The 17,888-nt window shown below is 49.8% G+C and overlaps 1 protein-coding gene across 6 annotated transcripts in view; it reads right to left on the reverse strand.

Moving 5' to 3' along the window:
- Nucleotides 1-17,874, reverse strand: part of ep300b (E1A binding protein p300 b) — a 34,935-nt gene extending 17,061 nt beyond the window's left edge. For 2 of the 6 annotated variants that reach the window (XM_047037853.1, XM_047037852.1), the window contains exons 1-22: nt 15,471-17,874; nt 12,825-13,402; nt 11,912-12,088; nt 11,088-11,385; nt 10,710-10,823; nt 10,363-10,599; nt 9,812-9,911; nt 9,488-9,619; nt 8,961-9,078; nt 8,608-8,791; nt 7,692-7,769; nt 7,461-7,546; nt 7,191-7,343; nt 6,585-7,088; nt 6,067-6,303; nt 5,646-5,856; nt 5,245-5,363; nt 2,479-2,718; nt 2,178-2,266; nt 985-1,065; nt 393-449; nt 84-161 (exon numbers count right to left, since the gene is read on the reverse strand). In XM_047037853.1, the coding sequence (XP_046893809.1) occupies nt 84-161; nt 393-449; nt 985-1,065; nt 2,178-2,266; nt 2,479-2,718; nt 5,245-5,363; nt 5,646-5,856; nt 6,067-6,303; nt 6,585-7,088; nt 7,191-7,343; nt 7,461-7,546; nt 7,692-7,769; nt 8,608-8,791; nt 8,961-9,078; nt 9,488-9,619; nt 9,812-9,911; nt 10,363-10,599; nt 10,710-10,823; nt 11,088-11,385; nt 11,912-12,088; nt 12,825-13,402; nt 15,471-15,564 (3,965 nt within the window). In that variant the 5' untranslated portion in view covers nt 15,565-17,874. Of the gene's footprint in view, nt 1-83; nt 162-392; nt 450-984; nt 1,066-2,177; nt 2,267-2,478; nt 2,719-5,244; nt 5,364-5,645; nt 5,857-6,066; nt 6,304-6,584; nt 7,089-7,190; nt 7,344-7,460; nt 7,550-7,691; nt 7,770-8,607; nt 8,792-8,960; nt 9,088-9,487; nt 9,620-9,811; nt 9,912-10,362; nt 10,600-10,709; nt 10,824-11,087; nt 11,386-11,911; nt 12,089-12,824; nt 13,403-15,470 lie in introns of all 6 variants that reach the window. The other 4 variants (XM_047037849.1, XM_047037847.1, XM_047037850.1 and 1 more) reach the window with 3 other exon arrangements.
- Between the last annotated feature and the right edge of the window lie 14 nt (nt 17,875-17,888).

Consider the following 17,888-nt stretch of genomic DNA (forward strand, 5'->3'; position numbering starts at 1 on the left):
GCGGAAATTTTTCATATAGGACTGGATAAGATGGGGTGTGATGTCGGAATGCTTAGTATGTGTATGAAGGCAGCTTGGCTCACCCTGCCGGCCATATGGTGTCGTTATGAAGGACACAAATCTGGTGCATTTTACGACCGCAGTCATTACATTCCACAAGCCTACAGAGAGAGAGAAAGTGAGGGAGAAAGATAAATGGAGAGCGAGAAAAGTCCAGAAACAAAAAGAGAAGAACAAAGGCCATTAAGCTGTGTCATTCAACGTAGGAATAATCATTCTTTTTTTTTGCAGAGGGATCTTCAATGAAGTTGGATAATCTGGTGCTTGAGGACAAACAATCCACTGTGCTAAGACACTAACCACAACAACAACAAAAAGTGATGAGGACGTACAGTTCGGGGTCAAGGGTGTCATTCTTCTTCCTCTGAAACTGCTCTTTGCTGATGGACCTGAGAGGCGTGTGTGTGTGTGCGTGGGGGTGGGGGGGGGGGGGGCACAGAGTGGGGAGGGGGGCATCAGAAAACAATCATCTAACACCCTCTGCTGGTCATACACATTCATAGTAACAGGCTACGTTCCACACACACTAAAAACACACGGAAAAAATAAGATAATTAATAATATAATATCTTAATGATTAAATTGAGACCTATGCACAAATATAACATTAGAAGCCTGTGTGGAAGGAGGAAAATGTCTAAAAAGTAGTAGCTCAAAATAAAGGGAAAGCAAAGGGTGAACCCTGCATTTACAGGGTTGAAAGAGGAAAGGTTTTTACTCCAAAAGTCACTAATAAGAGGGAGAATATAGTAGAGTAAGAAGAGGACAATCCTTCAGAAAATAAAACAAAGTTTAAAGAATACAACTAAGTTAGAACATCTCCACAAAGACTACATATTATTCAACAAGATGGGCTGTAAAGAAGTCAAGTATTTATATGGGGAGTAGAGTAGGGTATTTGGATAGGGAGGTTGTGGTACTCACGTCTGAGGTTGGGAGGGGTCGTCTCCTAGCGACACGCTCTCGCCCTGGATTTCGTTGAAACACTTCTCACAGAAGTGGTACCTGTCAGCAATAAGCCCATATTGTGGTGAACTACACCGTTCGCCAACAGCACAGCCAATCACAGAGTAGCCACGAGGAAGCAGCCACCAATCAGGGCAGGGCAGGGCACGGTAGGCCAGGGGGGCCAGGCACACAGGAGAAGGCAAGGTCGTCGCCAGGTGGCAGCCAATCATGATGCAGGTTTTTTGTGTGGGCGGGAGTTTGAGTTTGCACGTAAATTTCGGAGTGGATGATTGGTCACACCAAAGCAGGCCAATGCAGACATCACAAGCGTTAAAAAGGACGGAGAGAAGGGAAGAAGGGAAAGGGGGAGGGGGATGTGGAAAGGGAGGGTAAAAGGAATATTAAAATAGCGTGAAATAAATCGTTACAGGTCAGATGAGGACAATAGAGGGAGGTAGGGTAGGGATGGATGAAACAACATCCAATAGGAGACAGACAGCCAAGGCAAAAGCAGAGGTTAGCGTTGGACGCCCAAGCGGGCAACACTCAACATTACAGTAACACAGTTAACAGGCGAATCTGCTGGTTGTCAGAGGGGACAGGAGAGAGGGGAGAAGAGGGGGAGGAGGCTGGCAACATAAAAGACGGTTAAAGAAATCAAGTAGTAGTTGTTGCAAGAGACCCATCATCTCTTCAGTCCATTTAGAAGGAGGGTACCCATCTTGTCAACATTGGTGAGGCTGTCCTTTCCCCTAACAGCTCTAATGTATCATTAATTTAATATAATAACACCTAATGTGAGATTTTTATTTTATTTCAGTTTCAGTTCAGAGTTTTGAGTACTAAATAGCACAAACGGGTTTAGGACCCAAAATAGACAAGTCCAGGTACCCCCTTTAGAAATGACCAACAAATGGGGGGAAAAAGAAGGTGACAATGAAGATGAGAATGGTGGCAGGGTAACCAGTTAAAGCCAAATTAAAACGTCCCTAATTAGTGATTGAACAATGCTGTATTACAGAATATCATTGTGCACAATGTCACTTGGGTATAAGCCCATTACCCTGTGTGTGTGTGTGTGTGTGTGTGTGTGTGTGTGTGTGTGTGTGTGTGTGTGTGCGCCTGTGTGTGCAGAGGTGAGGTGTGATCTGTTTGTCTGCGCCCCTTACCTGTTCTGGTAGCTAAAATAAGCAGCGTCTCGTTGGATGGTGCATAACTGTTTTCCATAGCAGCATAGAGTTTGGGGGGAAAACTCAAGCTGTACCATGGAAAAGAAGAGAGAAGGGGAGGGGGGGGGGGGGGGGGGGGAGGGAGGGGGGAAGCACAGAGCTTAGTAAGATGTGGGTAGATTCAGACACAAAACTGCATGGTGTTATTGATTTGATGGAGAGAGGAGTGTGAGATGCCATCGTTCACTGATGTTACAAACACGCACGCACGCACGCCAAACACGCCACAAACTCCCCGCACCTTCCGCCCGCAGCAGTAGCCCATGCCCTGCATGACGGGGTCGATCTCCTGCTCGAACACCTCGGCCAGCTTGGAGCAGTACTTGTAGACGCGCGACGTCTTGCGGTTGTACAGCCAGGCGTTGTTGAACATGAGCCAGATGTCGTCCACGTACTGCCAGGGCTCCTGGTACTGGCCCGTGTCCAGCTTCCGCTTGATGGTGGACAGGTCCATGGGGGTCTTCACGATGTCAAAGTAGTCCTGGTGGGGGGAGGCGGAGGAGGGAGGAGGGAGGAGGCAAGGCCAGGAGCCGGAGGGGGGGGGGGGGGGGGGAGAAGGGGAGGGAGAGCAAACGGAGGCAGACCCGAGGCGGTGGAGTGGTCAAACGTGGGAGAGGAGGACATGAACGTGGTCATCGAGGCGGTGGCGGCGGGCCGCGAAGGTCCAGGCGGGGCCGGGGCAGAGGAGAGAAGAGGGTGCGGGGGGACAATGTTGAGAGCTGCAGAGAGGAGGTTCATGTGCAGACAGAGAGACATGACAGCTTCTCCCCTCCAACCCTCCGCTTTGCACCCAGACCCCCCTGCTGCAGCTTATCTTGGGGGGGGGGGGGGGGGGGGGAGTGGGACAAGCCGACTCATAGGTAAGGTCAGGAGCCATTTTACAGGGGTTGTACTGAAGTTCACAACATGGGAGGAGTCAGGAGCTAGGAGTCAGGAGCTAGGAGTCAGGAGCTAGGAGTCAGGAGCTAGGAGTCAGGAGCTAGGAGTCAGGAGCTAGGGGTCAGGAGCTAGGAGTCAGGAGCTAGGAGTCAGGAGCTAGGAGTCAGGAGCTAGGAGTCAGGAGCTAGGAGTCAGGAGCTAGGACCCCGGCAGAAAGATGACTCTACTACGCTTGTCTAGGTGCTACTCAAGAGTCTGCAGTCAGCTAGAGGGGTCTGGGTGCAGAGGTGAGGTCAACAGAGCAGACAAGATTCACACTGTGGAAACACCGGTTGGTACACTCTCTCCGCAGCTTTTGGCGATTGGCCTTGCTGAGCCAGCGGTGAGGGTGGCAGCATGGCACAGTCAAAGCCAAGGGCACAGAGAGGCACGGCACAGGCGAGGGGATTGGGAGGGAGGGGGTGGGGGTCGGCGTTGGAGGGCACAGCAGAAGGTCTCTCTGTCACCCTGGAGCAAGAGATGAGACCTTTTGGTCCGACCAGAAACGGCTACGCCGTGGAAGCCAAGCGATGACGTTCCTTCCTTCATGGATGTGTTAGACCCGTTGTCATACGGGTGAGGTCGAGGCCGCATTCAGAAGAGGCTTCTGGGGTGATGATTCAAATGGATTTTATTTACAGGGGCAGTGCACATTAATAAACATGATTGTAAATGTGCCAGAAGTAGCCAAATGGCTATTTTTCACCTGTAGACCGGAAATCGTGCTGGTCATTTGAGGCTGTACGTTTAAGTTTTGATTATGAAAAGCCTTGTGGCATTTCTAGATCCGTATCAATAGCTACCATGATACAAAGCCATGGATATATGACATTGTTTATTGACAAATTCTCAGTATGTAGGTGTCATTCTGATCCAGCGAGAAGGGGAGGGGGTGGGTGGGTGGGTTGTGGGAGGGGTACTGGGGTGGAGAGATGTGCCAACCACATACCTGCCAACTGAACAGTATGTTTAAAACCATCAAAAGTGGAATAAGCGTTCCAGCGTGTGGTACAACTGACTGGCTATCCAAATACAGTCAACATGTGGCCTTTGACTGGGACATGTATTCAGGCTTGTATCTCTAACGGCTGGAGGACTGAGAGTTGGCACACCTCAACACGCAACTAAACACACCACTCAACTCCGACACAGTACTGACTACTGGCGAGGAACTGACTAGGAAGCTATGAGTGAGACGAAAACAACAAAACCATAATACAAATTAAAGTCTACGAAAGCAAAATAAAAAGCTTGGAAGCATAAAAAAGGCAATTAACTAAAAATAGGAGTATGGAACATGATAAAATAAAGCAAAAAAGACTATGAACATTCTTTGGGAGGCCTTTACAAGTCAACTTTATTCCCGTAGGATTTGGTTCATTGAAATGCTGAATGGTGATGTGCCAGTGATAAAATGGCGGCTTATTTTGCCTCTTTGATGCGTGATGAAAGAGAGAGAAAACAAACAACCATTAACTAGGCCCGAGGGGGCAGAGGGATACACAGCCCGGGCCAAAACGCCCAGAAAGGTGATATTCACACAGCTAAATCAACTGACTAAATTGCAAAGGACAATCAACAGTACAACACATTTAAAATGAAAGTCTATGCCCATGTTAGAATGTTCATAGCCTTGCTTTGTTTTATCTTGTGGAAAAAGTTTTCTATTTTTGTGTATGCAGTGTAGGAAACTAACTAAAGCAGTCATGAGCTGTCACACAAACACACACAGACACACACACACGCCTTCCCAACAACCTACAGTCCAACCAATTGACCTGTACGTGGTGTTCAAACTACCTGAGTAGAGACAGAACACACTCAATTCAACACATTCAAGTTACCACACATACACATTTCCAGGCACCAAATGTCAATCTCTCAACTTCTACACTTGCACGCATATCATGTCACTAAGATGGAGAAAGTGAAGGATGAAAGAAAAAGCAGGATGGCAAATAAAAGAAAGAGAGAAAGTGAGAACAAAACCCAAAAAAAAAAAAACTAAAAAGGAGTTTTAGAGGGGAGCAAAATGGAGGCCAGCGCAGTCCCTTACCAGGTTAGTTTTGTTACTAGTTCGAATACGTACGGGTATTCCCAGTAACTGGGGGTCCACCGGCTGTCTGAAGGGCAGAGACTCTGGGTCCTGGCGGTACAGAGCCTCCAGGGTGGGCATGAGGGCCTGCCTCAGCTCCTCAGGCTTGAAGACTTGAGGGGGGGGGGGGGGGGGGGGGAGATGGAGAGGAAGAAAGATACAGGAGGTGGGGAGGAAGAAAGGAGGGTTGAGAGGAAGTGGTTGGCAAGACAGGATAGATGGTCGAGAGAGAGAGAGACATTATATGAAGGAAAGGGGGGTGGGGAGGTGGAGGGGTTACCACAAAATGTATTGTTATACATTCATATGAACTAAAAGGATAAAACAGCTGCATTTCCAGAGATCCGATGAGATCGGTCTGGAGAGAGAGAGAGGAACGAGGAGGGCCGACTTACTCTTCTTCTTACTCTGAGCGCTGGCGGGGGAGCTGTGCGTGCCTGAAGACCCCGACCCTTCCTCTTCCTCTTTGGGCTCCGTCTTAATCTCCGGCTTCCTGTCCTCGCTGGCCGTCCCCGACGACGACGAGGACGTCGTCGAGGACGTCGAGGTGGACGTGTCCATGGGCTCGCCCTTGCACCCGTCGCCCGAGGGCTTCTCCTTCTTAATCTGACGGGACAACGGAACAAGACATTGTTTAGTCACTCGGCTGCACCGTTACGGCGTAGCATCGTTTGATGACGAAAGATCCTCTGATCCAACGCGACAGGGCAGGGTGAAAGCATGTGCTTTCCCAGCCCTGTCGTTAGCATCACTGTCCCACTGGATCAGTGACGTGGGGAGGGCAGGACGGCCGGCAGGGACCTGTCCTCGACCCACCTCTGGCTTCTCCTCCGTCTTGATGTCGGCCTGTCCCTTGCCCGTCTTCCCCGAGGCCTTGCCCTCGCCCTGGGACTCGGCGTCCTCCTCGTCTTGCTGCTTCGCGCCCATCTTGGACTCGCCGTGGGCGGGGCCGTGGGCGTCGGGCGGGGCCAGTTGGGAGGAGGGGTCAGTGCTGCTGACGGAGGCCGGTGTGGAGGCCTGGCCGTCGGCCGTCAGGGACGACTTCTGAGACAGCTGGAGAAGGAAGGGGGGGGGGGGGGGGGGGGGGGGGGGGGGGGAGGGGGAGGGACAACAGAGTCAGAGACTGAATTTGAAGAAGGGACAACAGCAGAGAGGTGAGAATGAGTGAGAGAGAGCAGGTGCCCGTGGAGCAGGGACGTTGCCATGGGAACCTGGGAGAGGCGTTCGAATAAGTCAGGAAGGAGCCCGGTGGAGGCAAGGGACGCCCTCTCACCCTCTGCAGATGCTACCCACCAGCACCAAGCTGCTGAATGTAAACCAGGAGGGATACTCACCGGTGTCCGTGGTAACTGAGTTGGCACATGTGCATTCTGGGTAGGCACAGACTGAGCCTGCCCCGTCTGGGGGCCTCCTGAAGCTCCGCCTCCATGTGGCTGCTGCTGCTGATTGGCCTTCTCAGAGTTCATCCCCTGCCCCATTGGCTGCGGCTGCTGCTGCTGCGCCGACTGCTGTTGCTGGGGCTGCTGAGGGGTTGCAAGCTGGGGGGGGTTGGGCGTGTGCGGCTGCGGCGTCTGCGAGCCAGGCAGCGTGGGCGGAGTCTGGTGGGGCGTGGGGGTGAGGCTGCGCGCCGGCGAGGGGGAATTCTGTCGGATGGGGGGGCAGTGCGGGTGGGAGTTAGGCTGGGAGTTGGAGGATGGGGGCAGGTTGGAGGGGGGCCCTCGATCTACGCTGGGGGGGCCCAGGGAGCCTGGGGGAGCCCCGGGGCCAGTGGCCGTGGAGCCTGGCTGGGCGGCAGGGCTGCTGGCCGGTAGGGAAGGCGGGGTGGACATCTGGTTTTGCTGGGGAACACCACAGGGACGAGGAGACGAAGGTTAACAAAGGTTCAAAGCTCTAACCCTGACCCATCGAAACCAAAAGCATGCAACTTTATGTGGCGTTACCTGTGCCATGCCTCCTTGCTGCCCAGGCTGGTTCATGCCCACAGGGCCAGCGCCAAGGCCAGGACTGGACCCAGGGAAATGTCCAGGAGGGAGGTACTGGTTCTGGAGCTGGCCCACATTGGGCTGGCCCATCCTTGCAGCAGCCATACCCATCTAGAAGACAGTGATGGAAAAGTATGGATATCTTGCAATCGTTTGCGGGAACGATGATCTTGTATTTTGTCATTCGCACATCTTGAATTTTACATGAGGAACATAGAAGACACTCACCTGATTTAGTGGAGTTCCAAGAGGAAGGGGCGGGGTTGACCTCTGACCTAACGACTGCAGTCCCATCTGACCAAACTGGTTCATCCCTGCTGAGAAGACAGACAGACAAGCGCACACTTTAGACAAATACAAATGCAACTTCTTGATAAACATGTGTCCTTTCATTAAATACTTGGTCCGATTTATACCAAGGTTATTGGGTGTGTGAGTGTGTGTGTGGTGTGTGTGTACCTGCAGGGTTCTGCATCCTGTTGACCATCTGACCAGGTCCAGGGGGTCGGACCATGGAGGGCTCAGCATGGGGACCATCTGAAAGAAAGGAAAGACAAATGCGTGTAAAACACAACCAAAACACTGGGACCTGAGTGAGTGAATGTCTGTGTTACACAACATCTAGTACCGTATTTTTTCGGAAAATGAGCCGCATTTTCTAGAAACCGCACCCCACCAGAATGGGAGCTTTGTGTTTGTAAATCTGAGTATAAAACGCACTGGAATATATGCCGCACTTGATACGGGAACAATGATACCAAGCAATGCACGAGTATTGGTGATCTTACAGCATGCCGTGTGTAACATACTTCGAAAACAAAAGTAAGTAAGTGCGTAATGTATGTTTTCTATTGCCCAGGAATTAAGTAATATTTACCTATAGACGTGTGAGTTCTAAATATTTCCAACGGTCCCCAAATCTGAAGTTATTTTTCCGAAACGGTGGATAGCTAGCTTTAGTTAGCTTCTGGGCTAAGTTAGCTAGCATAATACTCGTAGCAATGCTACTACCATGCTAGTGTACTTGTTAGCCTTCTCATTTGTACATTTTTAAGCCATACTAAAGTGTTTGTGGCATAGTTGTTGCTGAAAATCAGAAAATATTCAGTTGGAATGTTTTAAATCGCATATATGCGACGTTACGCTGTGAGACTCGCATTAGGACGATCGCATATGTGCGACGCTACTCCTTAACGGGTTGAATAGCATTCACAAAAAAAAATATTCTACTGTTGTTTTGTCATAAAAACGTGCTATAGTGCCCACATCGAAATATAAGCCTCACCACAAGAAAAATTTCAAATCTGGGTATAAACCGCGGCTTTATTTCAGAAAAATACGGTAACTGTGCATGCGTATGTGAGCGTCCACTCACTTGGAGGCAGTCCCGGAGCCATCGGCGGCTGGCCCATGCCAGGGTGCCCCTGAGGCAGGCCTGTGGGCGGCATGCCAGGCTGGTTGGGCATCATGCCCTGCTTCTGAAGCCGCGTCCTCCTCTTCTCCTCCAGCTCCTTCTGGATCTTATAGATCTTCTCGGCTAACAGGTGGTAGTACTCCGCCTGGGACAGAGAGAGGAGACATGCATTAGAGAGTATTTCCCCTCTCTATTATTATCACTCTACCTGTCTGTGTGTACAACGCCAAGACTCATTTATGTGATTGAGTGTGCCTGTGTGTGTGCATGCCTGTGTGTGTGTGTGCCTGAGTGTGTGGTAATAGTTTTCCTACCCTGCTGTTGGCCGACTCGTACATGTCTCCCTCCACCTTCCTGGCGTAGGCCACCAGGTTCTCCATGCGCCGGTCCTTCAGCGCAGCCGGGTCCGGGGTGGGGAAGATGGCCTGCACACTGCTCACCCAACACACGCACAAACACAGAGAGACACATATAAGCCAAGAGGACGCGGGTGTCCTCCCCTGACCACACCTCCAACACTGCCTGGTCAGGGAGCGAGGCCAGGGGAATTACCTCAGTGGTGCACGGGCAGCGTGTCTTGCCAGTCTGACCATAAGAGTTATCTTGTACACAACGCTTTTATTGTATTTTTCGACATCTTCGATGTATTCTGGCTGTGAGGAAACGCGCCGACAGCAGTGCTGTAGGTCAACACTGCTAAGGATCTGCGCCGTTTGGTTCAAAAGCTCTTCGGGTGCCGTTTGTTGACGTGTTCGCCGTTCATGTTTGTGCAGACTGCGCGCGGGCGCGTGTTTTTTCATTCAGAAACGGTGCGTGTCTGGTGCAGTGAGGGCGGACTCACAGCTTATGGACGAGGTGGTTGCGCAGGTCCTGGGTGATGTCCTCATGCCAGGACTTCCTCATGCCCGGTGCTGAGGGAGGAGTTGCCGTGGGCATGGAGCCCAGACTGCCCACCCCACTGTCATTCATCAAACTGAAGGGAGGGAGGAGGGAGAGGGAGAGAAAGAGGGAGAGAGGTAGAGAAGGAAAACAGAGGAGGGTGGCGAGGGAGAAAAGTAGAAAAGAGAGAACTTGAGTTATGGTGCGAGCCCAAAGCCAAGATAGATAACAGAGATGATGACTTGCCGATTCAAGGGAAAGGATGGTGTGTGTGTGTGTGTGTTACCTCTGTGCGTTCATGCTGTTGTGCAGCATGGCGTCTGGGAGCAGGTTGGACTGTTGGTTGGGCTGCTGCACCCCACCATTCACTCCCATGGGGTTCCCTCCTGGTGGACACAAACACACACAGAGCAGACCCACAGCGGTCACAACACAGCTCCTGCTGGCTTCCACTTCTGTGGAGAACTAGTTATGCAAAACAGCACGCACATTTAAATCATGCTAAAATAAAACTATTCATGACTGAAATGTACTCAAACGAACTACATATGAAATTGGTTTTCAATCACATTTGGTCCTCAAAACAACCCATGGTTGTTTTCTAACAACCCATCACATGGTGGGTGATCCAAAACATATAGGCAAGAGTGACTGTGTCAGACTCTTGATACCTGACAACAACATCCCACTCTAAAGCAAAGCTGTGACAAGCTCTCCTAATTCAAAACAAGATTGAGTTACTCCTGTGTGGTGATCAGTGACTCGGAGCCCTTTGCAACAGCCAGCACAATTGCGCTGAGCGTGCGAGTGTCGAGGCTCTCCCTTCTGCCAACTCACCCATGGTGTTGAGGGACCTCATGCCGGGCTGGCCAGGCAGGCCCTGGTTGGCCATGTTGCCCTGGGGGGGCTGCTGAGGCATCTGGTTGCCCTGGTAGGTGAGGCCCAGGGCTGCGTAGGCCCGCTCGATGGAACTGGGGTCGATCTGGCTGGGGGGGTTCAAGTTGGGGGTGCTGGGCTGGCCCCCAGGTACGGTTCCGAGGGAGCCCAGGCTTACCCCTGCACTACTGAGGAGGGCTGTGGAAACAGACGACCGCTATGAGACATGTGAAGGCATATCAACAACTAGGAAGGTCTGGGACCACACGTACACACACACAAACACACACACAGGTCTGTACACTCACACTGCTGGTTCCGCTTGTCTCCAGCGTTCTTTAGCGGAAGGCAGACCGGACAGTCGTGTCGCGTGCAGTTCTTCCAATGGGAGATGATCTGTCTGGACGAGGCACAGTGCGCCACTGACAAGGGAAAGAGACAGAAAGAGGAGTTTGAGTATAAAGACAAAGCGTCCGTGAGGAGAGCTGATAGTGGCAATAGGAAGATCCACCCAACAGTAGGACTCAGGGAAGACACAACACCACCTCCAGAAAAGAGGGAGCCATAGCCCTCTGTTTCAAACGTAAATCAGCAGCTGCCTTAGTGACCACAGGTCTTGATGACTGACCTGACCTCGCTCAACCAGTGTTAGGACAAACAGGACTGTCAAGAGTGGCCCGACTCACCCTGGCAGGACTTGCCGGCCTGGCAGTGGGTCATGTGGTTGAGGACGTTCTTCATGGTGCGACAGTGGGGCAGGTTGCACTGGCGCACCTCCCCGTTGGCCTGCTCCCGCCGCTGGCACTTGTGGGCGTGGAGGAGCAGCACCAGCTGCTGCTGGATCAGCTTGCGCTTCTCCGGGTCGGCCGTGGGGGGCGCCGCCCCCGGGCCCGTTCCCACGGCGCCGAGGCCAGCCTGGGCCCCGGCCGCGCCCGCTGCTCCGCCGACGGCCACGCCTCCGATGCTTGGGGGCTGCTGGGAGGCCTGGAGGGAGAGAAGGGGGTTCACGTGATTGGACTAGGGGACTAGTTCTCACTGACTGGAAGGATGGATGAATGAATGCTGAAGCTCGGTTTGTCAGGCATAACAAGTGCGTTACACTTGCTGCAGAAAATAAGAAAATAAGACCTCTGCCATGTTAAATTAGGGATGGACCAACGATCAAGGTTGGACAATATGACCTTTATTTGTGATGAGGACAGATATATGGTGCATTAAGTGTGAGAAAAGGGTCTCTACATTTTCTACAGAGGTTAGTATTTAAGATTAGCAACAAACTGATGAGCTCTGACTTCATATCACCCTGCATTCAACAGTAAGTTTAGTTAAGTCAATAAATCAAGGTTGCTAAATTGGAAGTGACAGAAGTTCTAAAAAAGTAACTGGTATGCGAGTACATTTTAGATCTGACGGGCCAGATGGTAAACTGATCCATCCCTTATCTACAGACAGCAACAAATATTCACGCAAAGAGAAACGTGACAAAGACAGGCATGTGTGTATCTCCTACCATCCCAGCCATGCCCTGTCCTGGAGGCGTCTTCTTGTCCAGGCTGAACTGGGCATGACTGTTGGGCAGCCCTGCCTTGTTCTGGAGCTGCGGGCCCAGCCCTGCCCCACCCAGCCCCTGGCCCCCCGCCTGACCATACGGACCACCATAGGGGCCAGCGTTAGCCATCATATTCATCTGAGGAAGACGGGGACAGTGAGGATGAAAGAGGCAGGAAGGAGATGGTGGACGAGGGATGGGAAGGAGAGCAGGGAGACAGAGGGGAGGAGGGAGGGAGGGATGGAGAACCATAGAGTCACAACACAGTTCTCAGTCAGGCTCACTGAAGTCAGCTCAGGGGTTGACAGTATGACATGCAAGTACAGGACCACAGGCTCAACCGACTACTCCAGATTCAGGTCCTTCCATCTCAGGGCATTCAACTATAGCGTAGCACTAATCTAGCATGACGGACATTCTCTTCATTGAGGGTTGCAAACATCCCCCGCGTTATATCTCCCTTGCTGCACCAACAAGTATTTGAATTTAATAATGCACCAATCATCTCAGCAATATCAATAAGTTGGCTACTTAACTTGGAACAAATTTGCCTTTAACATCGGAGCAAAGTCAACAAGAACCTTATCGTGAATTTGCCTATGTCAACGTGATAGCTGGACAGCAGCAGCCTTCAGATGCACTGTCACTTTTGCTCCATGGAGGACGAGGCTCTTCATGCTTAACGTCAGCCTACTCAACCGGACTTGGTTGGCAATAACTGCCTAATAGACCCAAGCTACCTATTCAGTATGAGAGAAAAGACACCGGGGTAATGTCTGCCGAGGAAAACGGAGCAGTGATATGTCAGAGAATATTTTTACAGCCCTGAGATGAAAGGATGATGCGCTGCGTGTGACACCCCTGCGTGTCTTACCTTGTTCAGTGCTCCAGGTTGCTGTGGCCTCATCCCGGACTGTGGCCCCGCCCCCATCGGCTGCCCCGCCAGGGTCTCAGCCAGCATGTTACTGTTGCTACCCATCCCAGGGTTGCCGGGGTAACCCATCCTGGGAGAGCCGTTCATCACCTGGCCTCCCATCATGCCTTGCTGCTGCTGTCCATTGGGGCCTTTCTGGGCCCCCATCATGGCCGCCCGGTTCAGTCCTCCCACCATGCCCACCTGCTGCATCAGTCCAGCCTGTTGGGGCCCAGGGTGCTGCTGGCCCTGTGGCCCCCCAGGGGAGGCATTCATCCCCCCCATCATACCCATGGAGGCCCCGCCTCCTCCTGGGCTGTTGGTGGCACCCTGCTGTGGGGGTGCTCCGGCTCGGAGAAGCTCCGACAACTGTTTGTGTTTGGCCGCGGCGTCCTGACCTCCTCCCACTCCCATGCCGACTCCACCTCCGAGGCTGGTGTGCAGCTGGCTGAGGTCTCCTCCGTTGACCAGGCCCAGTTCCGAGGAGTTGATGAGCTCGTCGGGGAGGTCGTGCTCCAGGTCAAAAAGTGAACCGAAATCTAGGGAGGTGAGAAAGGGGAAGTAAGAGTCACTGAAGCATCTTCAAGGATCTTTTGAGAACTTCTGTTCTTAAGGTCTTAAAGTCTACATATCTGTTTACTTTATCAGTTAAAAGTGCACATATCATAAATCATATGATATTGGATACAAGTGTAAAACAAACATTACTAATATTCACAGAAAATGACTGAGGCCCCCCCAAATACAACTACTCTGTCAAACAGCAGTAATGTACAGCAAGTGTGGCTGTGGCCCAGCCCAGAGCTGAGCTCTCCGTACTCAGCATGAGTTTGTGGTTTGAGGTAAAGCCAAAACACAGACAGTAGATGTGGTAGGCTCAGGGTGAGAAGCCACAGACAGGTAAATACTGACTGGGCAGGTGTGGACAGTGTACATGGCTTGGGCCTGAGACTACCGGGTTAGAGAAAGCTACCTCTTATTTCGAATTTTCTTTCCCCGTCTGTTTCTGAAAAACATTTGGAGCAAAAGAACAATTCTGTCTGAAATACCTCGACTTAAACCTTATTCTCCAACGTGACTATAGTAGGCGGCAGTTGGTCCCTTGTCTTAAAATAAGTGTCCCACCTGAGGTTATCAACATTATCGCATAGCCATTGAATCCCTCACCATTGGTCACATACATGTCAGACCTAACCATTACGTATGGTACAGATAGAACTGACAGATTAATCCAGTTGTTGTAGGATGCCTTTCCATGAATCAAACACTTTAAATCACTTATCCCTGCTTGATTCCCCTAAAAGTCTTATCTATAGGGTTATCTGGTCGGCTTCATATCACTCAATTCAGACATGTTTGCAAAGATTCATGATTTTATTGTTGGTTCCACATAGAGTTTAGCCGAACAAATCCACCGAAAAAGGTTTTCAACAGCCACTCTTTCTAGAGTTTCTAGAAAATGGAACATGAGCAAATAGTCTTATTTTAATCAGATATGCTGACTTTATCGAACCTTGGATTAGTACGTTGTACATATCGGAATCAACCATTATCTTAAAGCTACGGTTATAGCCGCCACAAGTCAAGAGGGGCGCAATAGTCAGACAAAAGCGATAAAAGAGCCATATTGAAGGCTACCAAGCAGACAGAATCAATTCAGTCTATTAAACACTGCATCCAGAATGGCAGAATCTCCATGCCTGTGTGCAAATCACACGTTACGTTCACCTGCTATTTTGTTGCGGCAGATGTGACCGTTAAAATGTTGGCAATATTTTAGTCGGCTTGCGAGGTAGCCTACTTCGCTATCATCAAGCCAACAGCAGTAGACAACAATGCAGTGCTCAACTTCATTGAATCAGAGACACGGGGCAAAGTGATGAGGGCCCAGCGTTCGTGAGTATTTAGGCAAGTTAGGCATTTCCACACTTTCTACAAAACTTGCTGCATTTAAAAGTCATGAATAGATAATTGATTAAACCTCCCTGCCCTCGGTTTTGCTCCAAAGCAATAGCAGATTCTGCGAAGACGATTCCGTTATTTTGGGAAACGTCTTCAAACGCACTGCAAAGCCGAGTAAGAGGCTTTTAATTGTGTCACTTTAGAATTTCACACGAACCCAAATGTCTGTCGGAAACAACATAGCCCTACCCTGATATTAGCAATTGATTTTGGCTAACTTGCTAACGTTAGCTAGCTCGCAAACCATCCTCAAGTAGCTGGGCAGTGATCTGACACAACTTGCATGTCCCATTGTTCCTGGCAGGCAGAACTGAGTTACCAAGTAACGTTTTTGCCGGCTGACCACAGTATTACTGGCTACATTTACCATATTAAAACACATAACACACGAATACAGTGTTTTTACCTGTGAGCTCGCTAGCTAAGAATACTTTCATAATTACATGTCATTTAGCACAACAATAACAAGATTTGACTTGGTTACAATGATTTATACTCCCACACGTAATGTTTAGCTAGCTAGCTAGCCGACTGATGTGTGCAAGCAATCTAGACCAGCTCAAAGAATACACAGAAATATGAAAAACACGTATCTCGTTTGGTAAATAATGGTATATTTTGCAGATATGCATGCAATACGTTTACCGTTTCCATCGCTTGCAGACACTGAGAGAGCCGGGGAGGATAGTTTAGGCCTCTTGGCTGAAGGCGGGCCGGACTCCAGAACATTATCGGCCATATTTTTCACGAATTAACAATTTGCTGTAAGTCCACAAAGGATAAAAGTATTCCCTTGTAAGCGTCCTTCCGATTCCTTTTGAACCTCCGTTAAACGTTTTTGTTTCTTCCCCCACCGTTTGGGGACGGTAGGGGGAAAGAAGGCGATTGCGTTCAACTCTTCCTTTCAGGGCTCCACTCTCGATTTATCCTTCGCTGTAGCTATCAATCCCCCTCCCCTGTCGGATATTTTGTTCCTTTATAGATTTTCTCTGACTTAAACAGGAGGAGGTGGGAAGGTGGAGTCGGTGAAAAAGATAAGTGTGCAGGCCTTCGACAACCTCATGTAGCCTCTTCGGCAACGCTGAAATTGTCCCAAGAACTGTCCTCCATGGTAGCATCAGTCTTTTCCGCCATAGTCGGCGGCGAAATTGAGTGTTTAATTCTACACTGCTCAGATTAGGTCAAAAGGCCGGGGAAATAAATATGGGGATCTGATAATGGAACGTAGTCCAAACGTTCCCCGGTCGTAACTTTGGGGGCCTCGTCTCATGCAACAGTTATGAGAGCCCCGAAAATGGATAAATCTTCCACTTGGTCTGGCTTTCCATTGCAGTCAATGCAATTTGTTCCCAGCATCACCACAAACAAGGTGGTCAATTAGTGGGATGTTAAATCGCGATGTCCAGCTTTAGTAGACTAGGTGACAGTGGTTTCAAGTGCATTTAATGCATGTACGGCGACCATTTAACCCTGCAAGAACGACATACAGTGTTGTCAACAGATTATCAGCATCGAATGCAGTTCTGCAGAAAAAGCCTGATCAAGTTCCATTCACTTGCAATAAATTGGTCTCACAAAGAGTTCTATTGGAAATGTCGAATTCCATGCATCATAACTTTCTCTTAGGATGTTCTTGCAGACTACATCTTGCAATTTGATGTTCGTTCGTCAATGCAATGCAAGTCAAAAATAACGGACTCGTATTGCACACTTGGATGCTGCACCCCTTTGCGCGATTATGCCAATTGCAGCCAGTTGGTTAAAAATGGTTGCAAAAATCCTCAACAATTGAGTTTTCACATTCAGTCTGCTGACAAGAATTGCTTTCCGACGCGTAGGATGAGCTTCCTTTCCCGAAATTGTTTCAGAAATCACAGTTCCTCCCAATCAATGGCCGATCAGATTGATCCAATTAGTTTTATTTAGCAGAGGACGTTCCATAGGGATTCTTGCCCTGGGCTTGAAAGAAATGGCACTGATTTCACTGCTTGTAAAATTACGCAGCTTAATGCAATCGGAACACCTTTGATTACAAAACATGAAACCGTTGATAAATATCGCAAGAATCTGTCACTGCGTATACTGATTTGTCTTGCCATGCAACTGAAGGAAAAAAATCCCAACCAAGAACAGGAGAATAACGATGAGAGAAAATCTGATAAAGCGGGGGGGTCGCTACAATATTATGGCTATTTCAGAAGTGGGCAGCTTCGGATCCGTCTGATAATGATAGCAACACCCCCTAAATATTTTGGGTCCACAAAATCCTTTCATTGACTCTTTGTGATGGAGAATGCCCCCCTTCGCGTTTACCCTGGAAATGTCTCCTTTTCTTAAAATACGGCTTTTGCCCTTTTTTCTTTTTCTTTAATGCCTACGGGCAATTTATCATTACTGATATATTTGCGGACATTTTCTTTTTGCGGTGATGGGCTCATAATGGTTTTTCATGTTCCATTTTTTCTTCCGTTCGCAGGTTTTCCTTCGTTAAAATATATTGCCCTCTTCCGCCTCTCCGTCTCCGCTCCGTAAAAACACCCCCTTCCTTGGATTTCAAAGAGAATTTCCTTTTTTACAGCCTCGTTTGTCTTCACTCTTATCACAGATTTTTACTTTTATCCCTGTTTGCGCTTCGATACGACACCGCCACTCATTCACCGGCGGCTCCCGGAGTGACAGTTATCGGTGCTGAAGTCGCTCTTTCTCGGTATCTCCTGCCTCTTTCGGTCTGTCCGCACAAACAAAATGGCGGCTTGTTGTTTCTACTCCTCTGATACGGGGGGAGGGTTGGAGGTACAGCAACATTAGGCGTGAAGGGGGGTTGGTGTTCGGTATTGCCCGGATAGTACTTTCGTATTTGCTCGGAGTTGCAATACCCCCTCTAGCATCTGTAGGGGGCAGTCGTGTTCCACCGCACCATGGGTGGACATGGGACGAGTGCTCTGCGCACATAACTCGCTAACCATTTACCTCGGTAACAAACATTGTAAATTGGATTTGAACTCATCAATCCAAAACCCGAATATTATTTTACTTAGTGATGCTGCCTTAAAGGAGCAGTTA

This window comes from Hypomesus transpacificus, chromosome 17, assembly GCF_021917145.1.
Source record: "Hypomesus transpacificus isolate Combined female chromosome 17, fHypTra1, whole genome shotgun sequence".
NCBI classification, from domain to species: Eukaryota; Metazoa; Chordata; class Actinopteri; order Osmeriformes; family Osmeridae; genus Hypomesus; species Hypomesus transpacificus.